Genomic DNA, 24,573 nt, shown 5'->3' on the forward strand with positions numbered 1-24,573 from the left:
AGTCTTTTTTTAACTCGAAAAATTTCTAAGTGTCAGATAACTGCATGAGTCTTCCGTCTATATGTATTTGATGTATATTTAGTGTTCATTAATATTTATTGTTGTTGTTTTCGCTGTATTTAAGTTGAGTTGGTTTACTTTCAGCCATTCTGTAAGTTTATCTGTCGTGTCTTTAAATAAGTGTTCCTCGGAGCAAGGTTTATTTGGAATTTCAACTAAAATGTTTGTATCATCAGCAAAAAGGATGCTCTTGTTGGCAACTATATAATCAGGAAGATCGTTAATATATATTAGGAAAAGTATAGGACCTAATATTGATTCTTGTGGAACTCTGTGCCTAATGTGCCTTACCTCTGACTTGGTTGTTCCTATTCCCACATATTGCAGATGGCCACATTGTCTTCCTGGAATATGATGACATTGTTCGGAAACATCTGGACCATAGGATTAGGATTAGGCAAGTTCTGGTGTTTCGGCATATATGACCATGTTAACCCGTTACATATGAAGAATGAAGTCCCTCGGCGAACACACTATCCAAGGAAAAGAAAGGAAGAAAGCGGCCTGGAACCTATATGTTAGATACCATCCCAGCATTTGCCTGGTATGGAGGAGGAAAATCTGGGAAAGCTTCACTTAGGTTGGCTGGCCTGAAAAAGACATTTACATTTTTCGAACAAGTGTCTCACCGGGAATCGAACTCTAGACCAAAGGATGTTTGTACATGGTCTTATAAAGTGGTGACAATCACGAGCAGTGATGCGACAGGCAAGCATCAGCACGAGATCCACTGAGAACTAGGTTATTTCGGCCCACACCATCACTAAGTTACAGTCATGTTTCACGATCAGGTGAAGATAGCAGATCACACGCTTCTTTCCGCGTCATCACACATCTACATGGCCCGTGGATTCAAATAAGGTGAATGATGACTTATCAAATTACATCACGTATTTACAGTCATCAGTAATCCGTGCTGCATGTTTGGTATTCGTGGCACCAAGTGTCATGCTGAAGCACGATAATCCCTTTTATCAGCAGTTTAGCCTATGTAACCCGACCCCATATGTCCATCATTTAACTCGCAACGGACTGTGATTGTCGATACGGGGAATGTGATTTGCTGATTGATATCCTCCACTACTTGCAACGCAGTCGCACAACGGATCGGCGCGACTTCTCACTGAATGTTTTCTTCCGACCACTGCTCCTCTTCGTCGATGTAATTTTGCCGTAAGTATGGTAGGACGTCATCAACTTGGACACTGTCCTTCGTGACACACTTGCTACTTTCGTGTCGCATAATTAAGAGCCAATAATTTGATGTCTTTGGAAGTCAAAGGGGTCGCTCATTTTACAATATCATCGTCTGCTCAGTTCACTGCACTCTGCAGTTCTGCTACTACTCACGTAATGCGAACTTTGCCATAACACACCACCACCAAGAGCCCGGCGCTGCAGTGGCCGCGTGACCGTTGCTAACCCAAATATCTCACATGTTTCAATTAAATTGATACGGATCTATACATTTGCTGCATTAGTGAAATTCTGCCCGTTAAATGGCAAGTTTTCTGTACTATGAAAGAGAAACAAACGTTTACTTTCCGAAGATGAAAGGAAATATTTTTGTGTGAAATACGAGGCACGTCCAGAAAGTAAGTTCCGTTTGGTAATAAAATTAAATTGTGTACGGATACAGAAAAATTATTTATTGCACAAAATTCTACAACTCTTAAACTACTTTTCCACATAACTGCCGAAATTTTGCAGGCATTTGTCATAGCGTGGCACAAGGTTTTGTATACCTTCTTCATAGAAGTTTGCCGCTTGTGTCTTCAACCAGTTGGAAACAGTTTCTTTCAGTTCGTCGTCATTGTTGAAGTGTTGACCGCCAAGGAAAGACTTGAGATGTAAGAACAGATGAAAGTCGCTAGGAGCGAGGTCAGGGCGTCGCATGAACCAGTTCTTCTGTAACCAAAGATGGACGCCCACTTCGTTCTTCATCGTACACGTCACTACGTCCTTCATTGAATTGTCGGACCCATCTTCTCACCATTGAATCACTCATCGCATTTTGTCCGTAAACATCGCAAATTTACCGATAAATTTCACTTGGTTTCACTTTCCTCGCATTCAGAAAACGGATCACCGCTCTGATTTCACAAGCGGCGGGATTTTCAATCAACACCGACATTGTAAACAAGCACAACAAAGCGTACGTGACTGACAGCGATCTCCAAATGGCGCACGTTTCTTTTCCTTGATTACAGAGCGTCTACCGCGCATGTGCGGAACTGCGATCGCAGCGCTGCAGCGGAGATAAATTGAAACGGAACTTACTTTCTGGACGTGCTATATATACGCATTTAGCTATACATGCTAAGCCTGACGTCTAGGGGTTAAATATGAGAACGGGAAAAAAAAATCAATGTTCAATGTTTATTCCCTGAAAATTAAACATGCGTTAATGAATGCAGCTGTAGAAATGGAAGATTGATATGGCATAGTAAAGTAATTTATGATATTAATAATAGATTAACTTATGCAGATTTCGATTATGCATATTTTCCATTGTACAAGCTTTACTTTTAACAGACTTAAATCTGATTTAAACTACTCAGTAAGGAAAACAATTCTTTTACTGTAAAAATTATTATTTGTCAACTATCCACTTGGCTTCATCAGACACTATGAATGAATTTAAAATTCCATTCCCATAATTCAGCATACAAAGCTTTTATTCAAAACAAAATATTGCAACAACATATAAACTATAAAAATATTCACAGACATTTATAAAACAAAACAAAGAGTGTGCTAAGTATGACTCTTATTCATTTGAGGTAACACTTATCTGGGAAACAAAAGAGTTTTAATAGTAGAGTATACCTTAGAGACTTTCAAATCTGAAAGTTCCAATATTTTTCTTTCAAGATATTAATATTCTTTGTATCCTCAAATAGATACAAAAATATACATATTTTTTTCACTGCCTCGTATAATAGCAACAATTTACACTAATTCACTTGTTTTTACCTGCATTATTTTGATTAATAATAAAATAACGACATTTGGTTCTCTGTACACAGTTTACAATACCAGGAATACCAGGACATTAAAACTACATTTCTGTCTCTTTAATTATATATTTCGATCGATATTCTGACTTGCAAGCTTAGAGTATGTGCGTGTTATTAAACCTTTTTGCAAGTTATAATGTAGACAGAATTAGATATTACTGTCAGTATCGCAATCATGTAAAGCACCAGTTGGTTCGACTTTCTCCTAAACCAGAGTTACTCTGTATTAGTAATATTCATCACGTACTGCCTTTTTACAACATTTATATCTATTTAATATTAATGGTTGACTAAGAAAAGAAAACGGTTTACTTCAATCCTCGTAAATCAATATCTTAGATGTCTTGTCTCCTTGAAGAGCAAAATTCTCTTTAGCCTCCAAAGTACTTTGTCTCGCACTGTTAACCTACACACGAAAATACTTTATTAATACACTTCTGTATTAAGCGCTTATGTAGTTTCTGAACGTCTCTAGTTCTTGGGACAACTTTTTCGGCAAATAAACAAAATCACTTAATTCTATTGATACATTAATAAATGCAGTTTTAGATTGGTAAATGTACTTGTACAGTCCAAACTATTTTCGTCGGTTTGTTCACTATTTAAAAATATTAAAATTAATTTTCGTGAGAACAATTTGAAAGTACAAGATGTAATCTCATCACACATCATTAAGATTTTTTTTATTTAATTGTGCAAGTAATTCTTAGTTAAATTCGGAGATAATGAATCCAGCAACACCTTGTATTTCCTGACTAACAATCTTAAATAGTTCTTCGCAAGGTTGACGTGTTACAGCGAAACGATCGAGTTTCAAATCTCCTGTAATTCGTAAGATATAATTCCCACCTACTGACAGAAAAATGGGCTTAGGAAATACTATCTTGAAATTAACATCGGAATTATGACTACAATTATGATCTTCGAGATTTGGTCCTACACGCAGGCTAAAATCTTTTGTTAGATTTACACATTCTTTTAATGGTACGGAATATGGGTGCATAACTTGTTCAATATTACCTTTACATTGCCTTTTAATCTCTACTGAGATTTCAGTATCCAGTGAAATATAATCAGGAATTACTTTCCATTTTGATGGATAACCTGGGATAGGCCGTAAAGCAAATAACACCTCATGCAACATTATGTTGCTCTTGACTCTAAATTCTAATGAATTGAACCTTCTGTCATTTGCTTCACGGTAATGGACACTATAAAGTGAAATTGGTTCCGTAGATTCTCGAAGTGGTAACCAATTTATTGTTCTAGTAGGACATATTCTGATCTGTCTAGATTTGTTAATGACGCCACAAGGTGCGTGCTTTTCTGGAAGTATTAGACAGTTGTAAACATTTAACTTTTCTTCAGCAGTTAACAGATCGGAGTCACCAACAGCTTCAGCAAACTCTTCCTGAGAGAAAATAAGAAATCTGATCTTCCTAACTACTTCATCGCCTAAAACTCTTCGCCGACTAATTTTGATTCGTTTGTTCTTTGGTGTACACTTACTTTGTATTGCACACTGTCTATCAGCCCACTTGATAACAGCCTTATAGAGATCCACTTCCCGTCTTATATTCAGATCATCCTGATCTAGAAATGTTGACAGAGTTTCACGCTTCATGGCCACAAAACTTTCGTCATCTACAATCAGCTGAGCCATTATTTGCATATACTGAAATAGTGAGAAAAAGATGCATATAAGAACCGTATTCAGTGAATCTCAGACTAAAGAAATTAAAACGTTCTTCTAAATAAACTGTTATCAATGTTAATATTTTTATAAAATACTTAATAGGATTACATGTATCACAGTTTTAAATGCAAACTATGCGGGATGGGACATAAAGAATTGAAAGGATCAAACAGATGAATAAATATTCAGATATTTTGAAGTTTATGAAATGTATATGAATTGTGATCTTCGGTGATTCCAGGCTACAAGATAGCGTAAAGGGTCTGTAAGTTAAAAGCCGTGTGATTTATTAATTTTTACATACTTATTACTAGCACTACTCAGTTTATTCATCATATCACAAATCATTTTTAATATAACGATGAAAAAATAGTATCATATGTAATCATGGTTAACTTAGAACAAAGGAAACTTAATCTTTAGAAAGCAGCTTTTAAAAGACTAAGAAAATATCTACAAGCAGAAACAAGGATTATGAAGGTTTTACTAACTACCATAACGTGGAAGGTTGGGTTTCACGTTACTTCTTGGGTTCTGTCTCATGTTTGGGCAATATTTTTATAATGATAATTGTTATTTCAAATATGTCTATGGAACTGCTGGTTCGGAATCAGAAATCAGGTTTCGGTTCCTAGAGGTCATAAATCCTATTACTCGCATTCAATTCCACATTACCTTTCATGAAATGTTCGGAACTTTACTTCATATCACCGTATTGGGATTCGAACCAAGACCTCAAATTATTTCGTGACCAGTTTCCTCAATTGCGTGAACATACGATGAATCATTATGTGAGTAACTGTACGAAATATCAGTTTGATTTTCGTTCAGGCACTCACATTAAAGCATAAACATTACAATATTAGTACACATGCAACTTATAACTAATCATGCGGAGAGAAAAGGAACATTTTGGATTAAACAACACTAATATTCGTTGACATATATTTTTCTCGGGCTGTCGTGAAGACATTTCTTTTTGTTGCCCTTTTAATACTTACATGAATTTTATAACACTAAGTATTATTAAGTAGATGTATTAATATAACATATCACTTCCAGCACCTTTATATTTGTTAATTTTTATTTTATTTATTTAGCCCTTTTTTATTTTCATCACGAAAGCGACGCGATCAAGTACGTGCGAATATTCGGGTAAATCAGATACACTTCACATTTTTAACATCGTGCACTGCTTGTCAAATGTTGTGAACAATTTTAGATGTTGGTTTTTGTAATTTGTCTTACAATTTCTTTATGTTAATGCCATTTTTCCACTAGGATGATGTGTTTCTTCTTTCTATTAACACACCATTCATCAGAAAGAGTTGAACAAGTTGTCAAATTGTATTCTTCCGCCACTGCTAAACTGCTAACTCATACATCATGTTATCGTGATATCACTAATTTATTAATTATACCTTTTAATTTAAACTTGATGAATCAGTATATAAGAAATGTGTGGTTAATTTCAATATTTTCACAACTACATCACGATGATTAAAGATTTGAAAGAACTACTTTTTACAGAAGTGCGCGTTTATCCACCATAAGTTTACTCACGGCTTTCTGGTGAATGCCTTTTCCCGGCCACATATTATACGAAACAGAATGTCTTGTAGTTCACCAGAAGATTTCCTCATTCCGTACAAATTTAAGATTTAAAAGATTGTGTTTTTTTTTTTTTTTTTTTTTGTATGATAGGGCTGCCCACATAAATATGGTGGCCGACAGGACGATGATTCTTTCCAAATTTATGAGTCGTGATCTTTTTCAATGTCCTTGAATGATAAGTCTTGACAAAGATAACTGGAATCGTAGAAACGTGGAACACGAATTCGGAAAACGCGAAATAGGCTATACAATTCAAAAGTTTATGAGTTATTTTTTACACTTATATTATTAACTTTATTCTTGAACACTGCTAAACATTACTCTTATATATATATATATATATATATATATATATATATATATATATATATATATATGCAAATACAAAAAAAATTACATTAAAAACTTTTCTCTTTTTTTATTTTTTTTTACTACATCTTAAGAAAATAATTCACGTATCATTTTTAGTTTGTGCTTAACTCTGACCTTTTTACTTAAAACTACACATTTCAAGAGAAATGCAAAATTAAAATAACTAATATTATATTTAAAAATAAGCAAAATAATAACTTCATATAAAAATTTACTACTGAACATTGAATAGCAACTGATGAACACATTTTATGTTTCCTTTTCAAAGTTTCATTACTATGTAATCGAGGCTTTCGTGTGGTTAGAATTTCCTATAAATACAAACAAATCAACACTCGTCTTCCTTCCTTTTCTCTCTCTCTCTCTCTCTTTCTTCCCAGCTGTAACACAACGAAATTCGATTTATCCAATACTTATATTTTATCGCATCCGAAGCTGGGAAGCGGCGGATAAAATATAAGTACCGTAAAAATGTGAAATGACTGAATATTTAAATACGTATGTGTGTTTAAATCAAACGTAAACAATAAGTTCGAAACCAATCTTGTGAGCAACTAAAAGAAAATTCAATTTATGAGATATATCACGTGTAATGACACTTAATACGGATTATGATATATATAAAATTACATCAAACATACAACCAAACAAATCCTTAATTATAACGTTTACGACTATTTGTTTCTAACCTTTGGTGGCTCGGTGGCAATATTGAAACACATTATCATACTGTGATATTGGACCGATCAACCTATTCGGGACGATCCTGGTCCTGATATCGAGTCCTGATTAGATGCAGGGAGCCCACAGAAAGGTTCCTGCGCCGCAGATTGGACAGTCCCTAAAGTTTGTTGTTGGGTTCCGTAAACGATGATTCAGATTTCTCCGTGCTGAAGCGTTAGTACTCTCCCATTCAGCAATTCAGATCTGGCTTCAAGGAATTTTCGTCTGCACACTGTTATTCGAAATATAACAACACGAAATAACTCTAAAACGTTTGCAAGTATCACACAGCCACTGTTACTAAGCTGAGAAGTTTGTTCTCGCACATACTAAGTTCCCTTTACACTCAAGATAACTATTTGATTTCTGGATCATAACTTAACTTGTAAAGCTCAACCCGTACATGGGAGCGCGTCTGGAGAAAAAAACGTAGGTCCACTTTAGAACAATGTACTACGCGTGCCTTCGTGGGTGCTTTTCCGAACGACGACTACAACGGGTCTCGCGCCCAAGAGATCGTGCACAGCACTGAGGGTTCTTTTAGTTAACTATAGCTTGTATATAGCGAGCCGGGGAATTCCCGATTTTCACTCATAACATCGGGACCAGAATCATGGCTAAAAATATCGATGAGTCTTCCTCGTGGAACGAATGCTGGGCGATTTCCTTTCTTTTTCGGCAATATAAGAGAGTCCTGAGCGATTTGGTTGAGACCGAGAATACCAACACATTGACAAACATATCAAACTCACGAGAAAGCAGCTTCGAAATGTTTCTTTTATATACGAGGCTTGGTCAATTAAATTTAAAATTAACATTGTCTTTTCCATTTTGCTTAAATGCGATAAATGGGCTTGGGGTCGGTGATAACTATATTAGACATTACTATACAACATACTAAATTTAAGAAAGTATGGTGATATATATATTCACATTATACTAGAATATTTTCTAATAACTATTAATTCCACCTCATGGAATACATTCGTATTCAATAACATCAAAACATGATTCTATTAATATGAAGCATACAAGAAAATATTTGTTTATTTCATTTTGTCGAGATTTGATTTACGAATTTTCGGCGCATTCAAGTTTCACAGCTAAACTTTTATAAAGTAATAATTCAGTTGTGCTACTCTCTGGCCACACGATAGGGTCTGCCTTGCTAAATTTGGAGAAACCTACTCACAAAATATATCAATTTGAATCCCTACCCCATGAATGTGGCGAAAGATAGAAATCAAAGGTTTATTTTTAAAAATAAAGAAAAGGGGGTACATAATAAAATAACCTACGCCGAGACATAAACAAATAAAGTTGACCCTAAGGGGGGGACAAGGGCGACATTTAGGGGGGGCAGGAGGGGGCAATTGCCCCCCCAAGAGTTTGAGGAATACATATACTTTAATAGATTGCCTACTAACATACTACTACAAAACGTGAAAGTCTTATGTCGGTGGTGCTCTTGCCCCCCCCAAGCGAAGTCTGAAATGACGCCCCTGGGGGGGGAGCCTCCACATAACGCCTTAGCATACAGTTTGGCTGTTTTTCCATTTCTTAGGAAAAAGATATCAACGGTCATCTAGATCTCGCATAGCTGGTCGCAGATGCCTGCTACAGTATCCTTCAAACAATCTCAACATATTTTTATATAATACCATTCACAAACATACTTGATTCATTCTTACATTCATGTTCTTTTTCTTTCTTTCTTTCTTTTTATTTTTTATTGCCTTAACTTACATGGACACACCTTTTCAACAATATATACGGATTTTGTAAGTGAACTAAAGCAAATTCTAACACATCAGACAAACATAAATTTTGACTATATAGAAAGTTTAAATACTTACCAATTTACAACAACTTTCCCAACATTTCAAATATTATCTTGCTATTCTCTCGTGATTGAACATTTTTTGAGATAAACATACGGGAATTGCAATTAATGCATTACAAGTCACGGTTTCAATACTATCTTCTATCTCTGAGTCTTTAAACTCATTCGAAATTATATCATGATGCTTTTCTGAACTATGTTTAACTGCTAAACCAAGGCTTTTTTTTTTGTGGGTTTTCAGACCTTAAGGCAGTCTACAGAATGTGAACCAATGGACTATCCAATCAATGTATCTAACAACTCAAACAGCTTTTCAGAATGTTACAGACTTAAAATGAATTTTGAAAGTTTTTAATCATTTTTCTAAAATCTTATACGTAGCTGAGATCAAATTTCCAAAATGTAGCTACACAGTCCGGCTTCTACAAACTTTTTTAAAGCCTATTCCCACTCTTGGTTTCTCAAGCGCAACAGGAATTTTGAACTTCTTTCGCAAATACATAATTAGCACTTCCTCGTAATTAACTATGTAGTTTCTGGTACTAATATTTGCTATTTGCTTTAATAAGCATTGACTTCACGTGTGCATTAAACTTTTCACTGTCAACGATGGCAACACTACAAGGTTAACAGTCAGTTTAACATAAAGTTATATTTTTTCATACGGTACTACGTCAGATTAGTACATATTTCTATATATAAAGCGAAAACTTTCAAAACCACATTTGTCATGCAGTGTTGCAAAATAAGGACACCACAGAACCACAAATGGTGACTTCTACAGCAGTAACAACGCAAATGAAACGGATGGACTAAGTGCATCTGACGCGGGAGGGTCCCACAAGTTGTCGCTAAGATCTGATTGCCATATAGCACATCTGATAGAGCATCATGAGAAATGAAAATGAGCAAAATTTAAGGTGCTATGGACCAGAAGGATAGAACCTACGGGGCTTCAAAATGTGAATATTCAAAAAATTATATCATGGAATTATGTACGTTTAAAGTAAATATCTTGAAAACCGTTAAAGCAATCAAAAAAAAGTTGCACAATTTAATGAGAACAAAATGCCCTATCGAAAACCACAGTGTTGCCATAGATGAAGCAGTGTTGCCAACTCAGCATAAAATATTTTGTTTCAAATAGTACCATATACAAGTGTTCACAGATTTAAAACGCACTATTATCACTAAACATAACAATGAAGTGTAGTGGTACAGTGTTGGACACTGTTGGAGCTACGTATGCTGAAAATGTACAATGGGGAAGTCTGATATGTGGCAACACAGGGTAATAAAGGAATGCATTGGGAAAAAGTGACGGATCTGCATTACACTTCCGTAGCCTCAGTGAGTAAGCAAATAACTCGCGAAAACAAAATGATACACACTTGGAAAGAAACACGTGTTTTCTAATTCTGTAAAATGATTCTCCAGATTATCTTATCAATATTTCGAAGAGTAGTTTATTGGCGTATGTCTTTCGTGTTAAGTGACATACTCTTTTACTTCCTTTCCTACATACCATATGATTAAGTTTGTACACTGTAATATTATCATATTCACATTGGAAATATAATTATTTTATTACTATCTCATTTCGTTTTTAGTCGGTCCGGATAGCGTTGGTCTAGAAGGCTAGACAACCAACCTATTAGGGATGCGGGTTCCAATTCTGCCTCGGACATGTTTTTGTTACACTTTTCACCTTACATTTCATTGTTATCTTCCTTTGTCATAGTGGTTCGAATCCTATTTTACACTATAGGTTCCGTCCTATATAGCTTCGGTGCTGACATAGGACGTTAAAATGGCAACACTCAATTTCGTTTTTCAAATGCATCAATATTTTGTGACATTGCTGACATTTTGCTGTTATACTATCGGTGTTATGCATTTGAACTAAATTCATAGTATGAGACGTAGATTCCATTATTACCATTATGATCTGTTGTCACATATCAGACTTCTCCATTCTACATTTTGAGCATACGTAGCTCTAACAATGTGTAACACTGTACCACTACACTTCACTATTATGTTTAGTGATAATAGTGCGTTTTAAAATATGTGAATGGTGCTATTAGAAACAAAATATTTTTATGCTGAGTTGGCAACACTGCTTCATCTATGGCAACACTGTTTGTGGTTTTCGATAGGGCATTTTGTTCTCATTAAATTGTGCAACTTTTTTTTGATTGCTTTAACGGTTTTCAAGATATTTACTTTAAACGTACATAATTCCATGATATAATTTTTTGAATATTCAAATTTTCAAGCCTATAGTAGCTCCTATCCTTCTGGTCCATAGCACCTTAAATTTTGCTCATTTTCATTTCTCATGATGCTCTATCAGATGTGCTATATGGCAATCAGATTTTAGCGACAACTTGTGGGACCCTCCCGTGTGAGTCATGATCATGAAATCTACGATCATGAAATGATGGATGGAGTTTGAATGAATAGGAACAAAGTTACAAGGCATTGAAACATTTAGTTTTTTCAAAAGCTTTCATTTCGAAAAACGGCGAACTTAAAACAAGAGAAACTCACATCTTTATAAAGCAGCTTTTAAAAGACTAAGGAAAGTTTTACAAACTAAAAACAAGGATTATGAAGACCTTACTACCATAATATTATCTTACTTATTACAACTATTAACTAAAACATATAATTAACTATTCTGATACTCTCAGATTATTAAGTTAAATACCCCATCCAATTGCATAGATGGTTTTCAATAGATGTGAGAATCACAATGCAGTTTACAGAAACTTGATATCTCAAACCATTATGAAGATATGGTAAATAATGATAATACTGCTCAAAATTACGTAATTCCGAGAACTTGTTGTAATTAAATCTACCAAAAAAGTATTTTTGCAATGTTATAGAAGCAAACTAAATCAAAAATTATTTTTAAAAAAGTTCCCTCAAACACGTCATTTTAAGTAATATATCCAATTTTAGCAATTTTTTCGAATTTTAACAACTTTTTTTTTTTTTTGTATCTCCCGAATAGTTTAAAAGATACAAATTGCTATAAACGGTGTTATCATCTTTATGTCTATTAGAAACCATGTACGAAATTGGAACCACGTTTCCGAAAGAAAGCCTGAAAAGAAGAAAAAGAAGAAGAAGAAGAAGAAGAATAAGAAGAAGAAATTTCAAGTTCTTGTAGCTATGCTTTGTAACTGTACTTGTTCGAAAACCGTCGTATGTTGAACGTAATATTTGACTATAAGGTACTTTGCATGTGCGTTACACCGTGTGTCTGATTTTTGCGCTACTACTGTTGTAAAAACCTCTAAAATTTCACGTTCGTGATTCTGTAGCGCCCTCAGTTTGCAATACTGCATGGCAAAAGTGGTATTGTAAGTTTTTGTTTCATATGAATATTTGAAATATGTAATAACCTGATGTAGTGCATTTGAAAAAATAAAACAACTTAATCTTGTGGTATTACAGGGTATTGTAAATGATGTCCCCGCCGATAGTACCATGGTACAAAATTTAAGCTTTTTTTGTCCATTACTTGAAAATATAGCAGGGTATATCAATGTACTTAAAGAATATGACTAATGTTACTGTTTCCTTAAGAAGTTATTTAACCTACTTGCTGTAAAATGCTATTATACTATTAAGGAATATTTGAATGATTCATTAAATGAAGAATTGGTAGCAGATACTTACTCCTCAGTACATGCCGGGTGTGGTGTAAATGGTTTTCTAATTACCATGTAAATGGCCATGTTTATATATTTAATATCTGCTATTTTATGGTTTTATATTTTAGTAAGATGCATAAGTACAATATTATGTATACTTTATTGATACCTGATAATATTGTATGTATTTTACTGGCAACTGTAATGCTTACATGAGAATTTTTTGTGTTTTGTAAGCTAATGAAACAGACAAATAAATGAAATGAAATGAAATATAAATGGTCTCTCTCTCTCTTTCTAAAAAGAAATAATCTACATAGTTAAGAACCCTATACTTTGTCCTCGTGTCATATTTGGAGATCAATTTTCAATATACTCTTATCAACTTTTTAAAATTTGCCATGGAGCACTATTAGGGTTGAAAACGCTGGAAAATAAATAAATAAATAAATAAAACGGCACTCCCTCAAAATTCCCTATGATATAGGTCTAAATGTGAACTCTCTCTGTTCGGACCCATCCATGAGAAGGAAATGTACTATCGTGAACAAAAGTGCATTAGCACCTGTGTTCTACACATATCCTTAGTACATTCACTAATAAGCTTAATTGATAGATTGTGCTATAAATGAGAAACTGAAATCGGCATTGATTATTTTATTGCATTTACCACTAACTGCCACTTCTTTAGAATTATCGAAACAGATGAACAAAAGTACATTAATCTTTACGTGACAATTTTGCATTTGGAAAATGAAATTTATTCCTTAAACTTATACTTCAACTAAGAAGAAAATTGCTTTAAGAAGTCCTTTTTCACTCTCAATAAATGTATAAAATTCCTTACAAGTAAATTTCAAATTTTCCCTGATGCAGTTCCTGTCACCTCTTTTAAATTATCTAAACAAATGAGCAAAATATATTAATAGTTGGTAGATGGTGAAAGGTAAGTTTTGGATTTACAGAACGAAAATTACATTTTAAATCTATACTTCGAACTAGATGAAACTGCTTCGGACTAAATACTAATTTTAAAGAAAGAAAAAAAAAAAGAAGAAAGAGGGACTGGTAAGAAGTTAGTACCGGTCACCGGCTTTAATAAAAACAACAGCAATATTTTCGGCCAGGCCGGTGAAAAACCGGTCAGTTGGCAACCCTAAGCGCTAGTCGAACAATACAATTTTCAAAAAAGGGAACATTTCCATCTCCAGGTTTTTTTTTCTTTCTTTCTTCGCGAAACTGACCTTTAGCGGTTTCTCGATCTTTCGAATGAAATGCTCCACAATTCCCAATTTTACAGTAGAAATGAAAGAACGAGGTAGATGTATTCCTTTTTTTAATAGATGCAACTAACTTTACGTTGTGATTTCTACTAAAACCTTCTTGTTTACACAAACTCTACAGCCTAATCCGACAGAGTTTATCCCATAGATTCACAAACCATTCAAGACCAATAATAATAATAATAATAATAATAATAATAATAATAATAATAATAATAATAATAATAATAATAATAATAATAATAATAATAACAACAACAACACTGGAGATGAAAAACTTCCTTTTTGAAAATCCTCAAATAAATGTAGTAATAAAAATAATGTTAGTGGAGAATCCATGTTGTTCAAAACCACGTTATGCAATATATTCCTAGATATAGGCAATAAGTACCTTCTTAGCTAGCGCTCGGACTGACTGCTCAACTATGAAATCACTGGATTCGTACAACTGGATGGCGCTAACAGGTTTTAGATTTACTCTGACGTAGTTTCTACACTCGTCTATCAATTGCTGGATCAGATATTTCTTGGCTGCAAAAATCATGTTACAAGCTTCTTCCATACTTTCTAATTTCAACTCTGATTTATAAATCCAGCTATATTAGATTAAAAAAAAAAAAAACATTATAAATAAGAGGTAATGGATAAAACAGCTAGATGAAAGAAGAAACTATTAAAAAGAACACGCGCCAATGAAACTTAATCTTGGTATCACATCTGTAACCCATCTCCAACCTACAACTTTTCTCATCCACTTTTAATATATATATATATATATATATATATATATATATATAACTGTGTTTCTAAAATTTCTATGAAGTTTAATTTAGTTCCCCTGTCACAACACATTGGAAACTAAAGAAATTCACTGCGTTAACATCGTGGTATATATATATATATATATTTTTAATAATATGTTGCTAATAAAGATTAAAAACTATTGTCATACACGAATAACAAAAAATCTCCAACAACGTAGCATCTATTCACAAAAAAATTCTTGACCATTAAAATTGGTTCATCTTGAGTTTGCGTAAGAACGAAATAAAATGCTCATTTTTGCAGTTTCTGAACCTGTCCGGAAAGTCGAGTTACCTGTTGACATTGATATTGATGGGATTAGTATTTCTTTGAATAAAATTCCTAAAAACACTACCCCAATTCTTGTCGAAATTCCTTTATCTAGATTTAACGTTGGATGTCTTAATCCTACTTTAATCTTATCTATGCGTAAGAGTTTTTCTTTCTTTCTTTCTTTTTTTTTTAATATATTGACATTTTTCGAATTATTTTAACTTGCTTAGTGTTGTGTTTCTAAGAATAGTACGCAGTGTTTAACCTATTTCTTTAATCTTTAAATTATATTGACAAGTTTTTAACGAGAACACCAAAAATAACTCACTCTGGATGCAAATGCAAACGATATAAATATCCTACTATATAAAGAATTTCGTCATTTTTTTATATCATAAATTGTCGAAAATCTTTCAGTTTAACCTTCCACGATTATCTACTTTAGGTTAAGGGAGACGGATGATGATTAAGTGATTAAGGCAACTGCATGATGATGGAAGAAATGGGCGGAATGTAGTAAGGCAGAAACCTTGAGTACCAAGAAAAACTACGGACATAATGATGTCCACCATAAACTTACCTGCCCAGGGATCGAACCAAGGACCCACGCATCGGAAGAAAGTGCTCTACTACAGAGCCAACGTAAACTGTCGACAAACCAATATTGATACCATGCATTATGATGTTTCCCCCCTTTTCGAAGTGATTTTTTTTTCTAGTTTTTGTTGTATAGTGACCAAAATCACGTGGTTACGCTTATTAAGTTTTATTGACACTTGAAGGACTCGTGGTTGGCTTCAAAAAGCATTTTGCAGTACACTACACTGTATGCAAACAGTGAAAACGTGATATGTAACTTGCACTAAGAAACAGGAAACACCGTACTGACATGAAAACTCACAGTCAAGAGAAACACTGAATGAACTAAAAATGCGAGAGCGCAGTCATGTCAGTCTGGCGATGAATGTCAATAAACGCCCAAAAAAAAAAAAAAAAAAAAAGCGAGCTCCTCGATTAGTGTTCGATTACACAATATTAAGAAATAATAAAAAACATGATTGAGTGCCATAGGGCAGGTAGTATAGTGCTTGTAAGAAGACAAATAAATTCTTAAAAGAATATTACAAAACGTGGGTTTATTGCATATGCGTACATAATATATGACCGTCACCAAAATGATAAAAGAGAAATGAATAACATTTAAAGTAAATGAGGGTATGGAGATGATAATAAATACTATTTTGATTTACACGGGGTTACATATTCTCGTTCTTATACTAAGACTGCCATATGCATATTTCTTTACAATAGCAAACAGAGTTCATGGTTGCGTACTTACACTTGGCTGAAGTCCATGATCAGGCACAGTCAATTGACAGCTTAGTCTGCACACCACTAACGCTAAGTAGAACGCCACTGTTGAGGTTGGGTTGTGATTGCAGTATGAAGTGATGATTTTTGTAAGATTTCTAGAGTATATATATTTATTTTCCATACTTTCATTTTCTATTTCGGATTTGAGAAAATAGGATTGTTCATTTTCTTCTGTGAAAGTCTTCCGTGTTTACAATATTTGCTTTTAAGTTTCACTATTTTTACCAGGATGTTTTTCGATACTTTATTTAAAATATTTCACTTTTACTAGTTTATTGTTTGGTTTCCCAGAGAGATTAAGAAAATACTTCAGTTTTTAATATCACAAAATAAAAGAATAGAATGTCTTAATATACCAACTTGTGCAATGTCGTATCAAAGAGCGTATAAATATGTCTAGGTATTTTGATAAGCCAAAAATTGGTAATTCTGACCATTAACATCTCTAAAATGTTTTGTCTAAATCCCAGTTACCGCGTTTCTTTTATTCCTACCAGTCAGTAAGAATCACTACATTCGTAAGAACTCTTATATTAATAACAATTGAAATAATTATTCTTCCTTTCTCCTTCTTGCTACATAAATCCCAGAATCATATACAATCTAGCATATTAGGTTGTCTAAAACGTATCGAGACCTTGTAGGTCAAAATTCAGAATCACACATGCACCATTGTGAACGATGACTTTCTGCAATTTTTCCAGTAACACCATAGTCCCGTCTATATTTAACTGCTGTGGTCTTTGAATGAAAAAAAAAAAAAAAAAAAAAAAGATACAGAGAAAAAAGTGGTTTCGGGAGTCTACAGAGACCGAAGCAAATGATAATCTGAAGGTGTCAGGTTCGTGCTATACGGTGGACGCATTAAAATTACCCAGTCTAATTCTCTGAACTTCTGTATGCTGTTTGTCGGTGTCAAGTTGATACGACACTCTTTCAGTTGGCCATTGCCGGCTATTCTTTTATTTGTTAGGTACACTCGCGCTAACTGTTGACAGTATAATCTGAACTTACCGTTCTGCTGCACATAAGAAATAAAATCTTTTACGTGCAAAACTATTTGTCAATTACTGTGTATAAAATGGATTTATTAAAGATATTTAGCATCTACTCTCCAGTGACGGTATGTCTTAACCACTGAAAAACCTGAGGCGGTATGGTATATCACCGCATACTGTCTCACTTCGACCACTATATATGAGGGTCGGCTGATAAGTTCTCGGCCCGACCCCCTTCCGAATGTACTACCCTGATGTAATTGATGTCATGTGAAATGTTGATCTTTTATATGTTTAAGTACCAAATTTCACGATTCTACCATGAACGGTTTTTATTTTACAGGTAATTGAATGAACCATGGCGGAGCCAGATATCAAATTCACCAAAGAGGAGTTGCGAGGTGTAATGAAGTTCTTCTTCCTGCAACAGAAGTCGCCCAAGGAATTCCATGGTTGCATGCTAGACACATTGGGTGGACAGTGCCCTTCATACTTCACTGTGAAGAGATGGTGTGCGAACTTCAAGCGTGGTGAATTTTCAACAGAAGATGGTGACAGGTGTGGCAGGCCAGTGTCAGTGTCAACTCCGGAAAAAAGTGGACCATATTCATGACCTGATTTTGAGCAACAGACGGATTTCGCTTCAGGAGATAGCTGACAAAGTGCGTGTTGGGTCAATAGTCCATGATCAGTTGGACATGCGCAAGCTTTCTGCGAAATGGATTCCGAAATGTTTGAACGCGGATCAGAAACGCGAACGTGTGAGATCATCGCAGGTGATTTTACGGCATTTTGCAAACTCCAAGGACGATTTTTTGAATCGGCTTGTTACCCAGGATGAAACGTGGTTGCACTACTTTGATCCGGAAACCAAACAGCAGTCATGCGAGTGGCGCCACTCAGTATCTCCAAGGCCCAAAAAATTGAAAGCACAAAAGTCCGCAGGGAAGGTGCTTGCCTCAATATTCTGGGATAAGGATGGTGTTTTGCTCTTAGACTACCTTCCAAAGGGCCAAACCATAACTGCAGAGTATTACTGCAGTCTGCTGGCTAAGGTAAAGGACGCTATTAAAGAAAAGCGCCGGGAAAAGTTGATACAAGGTGTCTTGTTCTTGCAGGACAATGTTCCCGTCCACAAGGCTGGCAGAACAATGGATTTTCTGAGGAACCTAGGGTTTCAGTGCATTGGCCACCCACCTTACTCGCCAGATCTTGCCCCTTCTGATTATTATCTGTTTCCAAAACTCAAAACAGCACTGAAAGGACAGAAATTTTACAGTGATGAAGAGGTGATAACAGCTGCAGAACAGTTTTTTGCAGACCTAGAGTTTTTTTTTTTTTTTTTTTTTTTTTTTTTGAAGGAGTTGGAGAAGTTGCAGCATCGAAGTGCCAAGTGTGTTGACCTTCGAGGGAACTATGTTGAATAGCCTCACACTTTCATGCCTAAAGCTCAAGTCCTTCTGGGTCGGGACGAGAACTTAGCAGATATATATATATATATATATAGAGAGAGAGAGATACTGATATATATATATATATATATATATATATATATATATATATATATATATATATATATATATTTAGAGAGAGAGAGAGAGAGAGAGTAGATGCATAGGTATCGATAGACATTACTCTCTTAGGAAACAAACTGTACAAGGTAGCAAAAGGAAAATTTTTACTGGATACCACTAGTGACAAGTAGAAACCTACACTGCATACCAATATAAGGTGGTGTGACGAAATTAGGTAGCACTGCGAATATGTTGGAAATGAATTATCCAAGATAGATGGTTGTCAAAAAGTATTGGACAGATTTTAATCCAGCAATGGATCGATAATTGTTTGTAATGGCATGTATGCGTTTCAAATATAAATAATCCTCACCACTACAGTCATGTGATCCTAGTTCTTATTCTTGATATCTGAGCACTTGAGATTAAGATATAAACGCTTATACTTTGTACTGAGAGATCATATGTCTTTACTCCGTAACTGTAAAGATAGTTAAATTAAAATTTACTGCTCTTGGGCATAACTGGGTAAAATTTACTATTATGTCTGAGGTAGAACAAACGGTTCTGCGAATTCGAAATATTTTAACAACCTTTTCTACCGAACCGGCTCAATAGCACCACTGCGTATTGTACATCTACTAACTTCAACTGTCACCCGTCGAATGATGTTAGGCCTGGTCCGCTGCGACTCATATACCCTGAGATTTAGGACATTAACGCCATCTCGTGCGCAAAAGACTAACTAATTTTTAGACTACCTGATACTTCCTATCGTTACACTACAAAACCGTTTACATAATTCATTAACATTATGCATATTCCTCTTTTATATGTATTTTTCCCTGTTTCCTCGTGTCTTCTATTACCATTAAATATATTATTAGTACCAAGATATCGGAAATTCAAGAGAGCAAGGTTTAAGTGGTCACATAGTGCATAAATAGCCTACGTAGAAGAAACAGATTAATGTTTACTATTATACAGTGGCGGGTACCGTTAGTGTTGCAGCGTTGCGCAACGACCAAAGTATTTCAAGAAAAAAATATTATCAATAGTAGTAAAGAACAGAAAAAATACTTTTTATTATTTAATACTTGCATATATACACTTTAAATAACATATTTTTTACTTCTCTAACTGTCCGTTCCGTTAATCCGTTTTAAAAAGCCAAAAATAATCCGTCACAGAGTCTCTAATTTACATTGTGTTGCAGCGAGCATGCAACGACCAGATTCCTTCAGCGCGGCAATTGGAGCAAATGTTAAGTCTCCTTTCCCCTATCTCAGAAGTTAAAGGGACTGATCGTTGCAGTGCTTCTGCAACACAGCACGGTTTCCAGTGAACGAGAAGGTTTTTCGCGCTAAATAAGATTTCTGAATTTTATTTCACTAGCAATTAACAAATGAAATTTGTTTTTATGCATTCATATTTTTAAATTACGGGCACTGAAGCAAATCAATATAATGACAATTAAAAAAAGTGATTGCAGAATTACAAATTAAGAAAGAAAATATCTAGTAGAGGAGAAAACAAGTGAAAGTAGACCCGCATTTACAAGTTAATTCTTAGCTTATATTGATAATGAAGGCTTCTTCTACAGTCATTTGTGAATCAAGTATTAATAAGTCAGTATGTAGAATCGCCCCCTTCCCCTCTGTATATAGTATTTTAGTATAAACATGTTTCTTTTATAAAATATTTTATACTATTGATAATTTCCACATAAAACTGTATGATGGGGAACGCCACATTGAATTTGGGACTAGTTAGCAATGCTCAGGGGCGTAGCCATGAGGGGGTCCACCGGGTTCGGACCTCCCAAAAATTTCGAAACTTGACTAACATTTGTAAACTTTCTTAACGAACTATACTTGTTTAACAGAGAAACGATTGATATAGGCTAAATATTTTATTTTACGCCTCATCATGTACTCTTCTTTTCTTATAAAAATAATCGTTCTATCATTTTTTCTAAAAATATAGGTGACAGTAAGTAAGAATTACTTATCGTCTTTTCGGGTGCAGTATAAGACAGGTTCCATATTATGTAGACGTATTGGACCTCCCTCAAATACTTTGGACCCCTCCCAGTTAACATTTCTGGGTGTAGAACTGGTAGTCTGTTTGTTTTGATGTTCTTTGATTTTTTTGTCTTCTGTTACATGCTGATCCTTCATCTGGCGGGTTTCGAGGCTTCCTTTCCAGAACATATCACATTGGTAAGCATTGTTTCGCCTCATGTGGAAGTATATTGTGTTCATCGTGCATTGCGTAACAACCAAGACAGATGATTTGGAATGTAGTTTTTTCTTTTACGCACATGAGTGTGTGTGTTGATGTATGAATATGTGACATTTGGAATTCATATACCAGTACCTATTTTGTATCAGCTGGTTTGGTTTTTAATTACTAGGTTTAATTTTATTGTGTGTGGTTTAATTCTGTAAATAACCTACAAATTCTGAATGAATTGTATACCATGACTTCTGTAAATAACTTACAAAAAACATTGACCAGCTTTCAACTGAGGAAAAATTTACAATTAAGGCTTAGACAAAACAAGCAAAGGACAATTCAGGAGAGTGTTCGAAAAAAAAAATTCAGTTTACATTTACAGGATATCTTATGACAGTAGTGTTGTTTGCACCAGATACATTTCCTCAATTTATTTTAAATTTTCCTGGATAAACTGTGAATAAAGTGTGTTCAATGTACATTTTTTTTTTTATAACGCTAATCTCTGCTACGAACTCTCTTCAGTCAACGTTGAAGAGGAATTCGGATCACTGTCAGGGACTGAGTTTGCTAAAATGAATCGTTCGCAATAATATAGAAAAAATATTTAGTAAATCTACAAAGCTTTGAAATTAATATTAACAGTACCTATGGCGTTAGCAAAATAAGATAAGTTTTTTCCCACATAAGAAAGAATTGACACTTTCAAGGAATTGAATGTCCCAAGAAAGGTTATCACCATTGGTTATGCTTTCCATCGAAAAAGACCTGACACTAAGAATACCAGAGTTCAACCAGCATGTATTAGACAGATTTGCTCCAATCAAAGAGAGGAGAATGAACTTACTAATTAATTAAGGTGATTAATCAGATAAAATGTTCTGCATTTTTTATTTTTTAAAAACAGAATTTAATTTAATTTAACATGTCACATAGCATTTGCATCTAAAGTTATGCTGATTAGTCAATGAGTCAACTTTATATCTTCCGTCTCTTGTCGTTCGTACTGCAACACTGAAACCACAATCCACCGGCCGCCACTGCTATTATATAAACTGCCATAGAAGGAAAGATGGAAGGAAAGCAAGGAATAGGAAGAAGAAGAACACAACTGATCGATGATTTAAGAAACAGAAGATAATATTGAGAGTTAAAAGCGGAAGCTGATGATTGAAAATCGTGGAGGAAACATTTCCAGACTTCAATCTAAAATAAAATAAAATAAAATATAATAATAATAATAATAATAATAATAATAATAATAATAATAATAATAATAATAATAATAATAATAATAATAATAATAAACATTAGTCCCAGGACCTGCCGAAAGACAGAATACTTAATAATAATTATTGTATAAGAGAGTAGGAATGACTCACTTATCTATATCCTGGTCATGTTACTGTAACTATAAACTTGAAATTTAGAAGAAGAAAACGTTTTTTGTTACTGAAGCAAGAAGTAAGAAAGGACTTTTTGAAAACGTAACCTAACAAGAATAAAGAGCCTGTTCAGATTTTTTTATTTCTCTCAACACTATGATATTTGACGAATTTCTGAAATTAAAGAGATAAAACTCTGCATTAAAACTCCCCATTAAAAATATGGGAGAACATATTTAGGCGTTTTGGAAAACTAAATGGGGTTACGGGGGTAATTCTACATTAGGAATTGGAATATTAGGGAGGTAATATTATATATACGAGAGGAGTCTGGAAAGTTCATGAAATCACCAACAAGAAATTTACCTGGAATAACTATTTTAATACGCTACTGAACGTATTCCTTCCGAAGCTCAATACACTTTTCACGACGATGTTGCAACATTTCTAACTCTTTCAAATAGGCCTTGTCCTTCTGTGCAAACCAGCCCTCCACCTCCACAATGAGTGCCTCATCGGATGGAAAATGTTTGTCTTTGACATGTGGGAAGAGGTGATAGTCGGAGGGGGCTAGATCAGGTGAGTAGGGTGGGTGAGGTACACAGGTGAAGCCCAAATCTACCAGCAATTGCGTAGTTTGATGAGTCTTGTGGGAGGGTGCATTGTCCTGGAGAAACTGAACACCACTGCTACCTTTCTCCGACGTTTTTTCTTCAGAGCCTCCTTCAGCTCAATCAAATAGTTAGATTAAACCCAGCATTGATGATTTCACTCTTTTTAAGATATTTGACGAGGATGACACCGTCCTTACCCCAAAACACCGATGCAAGCACCTTCCCAGCTGATCTTTGGCTTCAGAACTTCTTCGGTCGAGGAGATCCACTGTGGCGCCGCTCCATGGATTGCTGTTAAGTCTCTGGATCATAGTAGTGCAGCCATGTTTCCTCTTCTGTTACCAGACTGCACAAGAACTCACTAGGGTTTTGAAACTTTTGCAAAATTTCCTGTGACATGTGCACCCGTGTTCTCTTCTGGTCAGCATTCAAACATTTTGGGGTCCATTTGGCACTGACCTTTCTCATGTCCAAATATTCTGCTATTATGACACTCACACGCTCACGTGATATCCCCACTCACGCAGCAATGTTTTTGATCGATATGCGTCCATCCTCCATGATCATCATCCACTTAGTCGATGTTTTCCGTGGTCACTGCATTTGAAAGCCTGTCTGAGCGAGGTTCATCTTCAGTCTCACGATGACCAGTCTTAAAACGCCTACACCTACTTCGCTACTGTTGTATATCCAGGAGCGCGTACCCCCAAAGTATCCTGCAAAGTTTTATGAATTTCCACAGAGGTTGTCTTGCAGCACAAAAAACTTCATGACACTGCAAAGCTCATTCTTCTCGGATTTCCTTAGATCCTCCGCCATATATTCTTACAGAATATGTAACAAAGAAAATAACAATGATAAAATGATCATATACGGGATGTGAGGTTCACAATACATGACCTTTCTAATGACTACAATGGCATGGTTCAATTTTTATTTCTTCTTGGTGATTTCATGAATTTTCCAACTCCTCTCGTATGTTCATTCATGTCCAAAATGATTGTCGCATATCTATAACTGTCTTCTTGTAAGAATATAATTTGATAATGATTTTGCAGGATGCTTTTAATACTGATACTGAAGAGTTAAGAAAA

General features: G+C 34.8%; 1 protein-coding gene across 1 annotated transcript in view; it reads right to left on the reverse strand.

The window, feature by feature from the left end:
* Window positions 1-2,723: 2,723 nt before the first annotated feature.
* Window positions 2,724-24,573, reverse strand: part of LOC145667044 (BTB/POZ domain-containing protein 6-like) — a 53,619-nt gene continuing 31,769 nt past the window's right edge. The window contains exons 4-5 of the mRNA XM_081734737.1: window positions 14,671-14,875; window positions 2,724-4,755 (exon numbers count right to left, since the gene is read on the reverse strand). Coding sequence (XP_081590863.1) covers window positions 3,787-4,755; window positions 14,671-14,875 — 1,174 coding nt within the window. The 3' untranslated portion in view covers window positions 2,724-3,786. The remainder of the gene's footprint in view (window positions 4,756-14,670; window positions 14,876-24,573) is intronic.

This window comes from Thermobia domestica, chromosome 12 (genome assembly GCF_964235325.1).
Source record: "Thermobia domestica chromosome 12, izTheDome1.hap1.1, whole genome shotgun sequence".
Lineage (NCBI taxonomy): Eukaryota > Metazoa > Arthropoda > Insecta > Zygentoma > Lepismatidae > Thermobia > Thermobia domestica.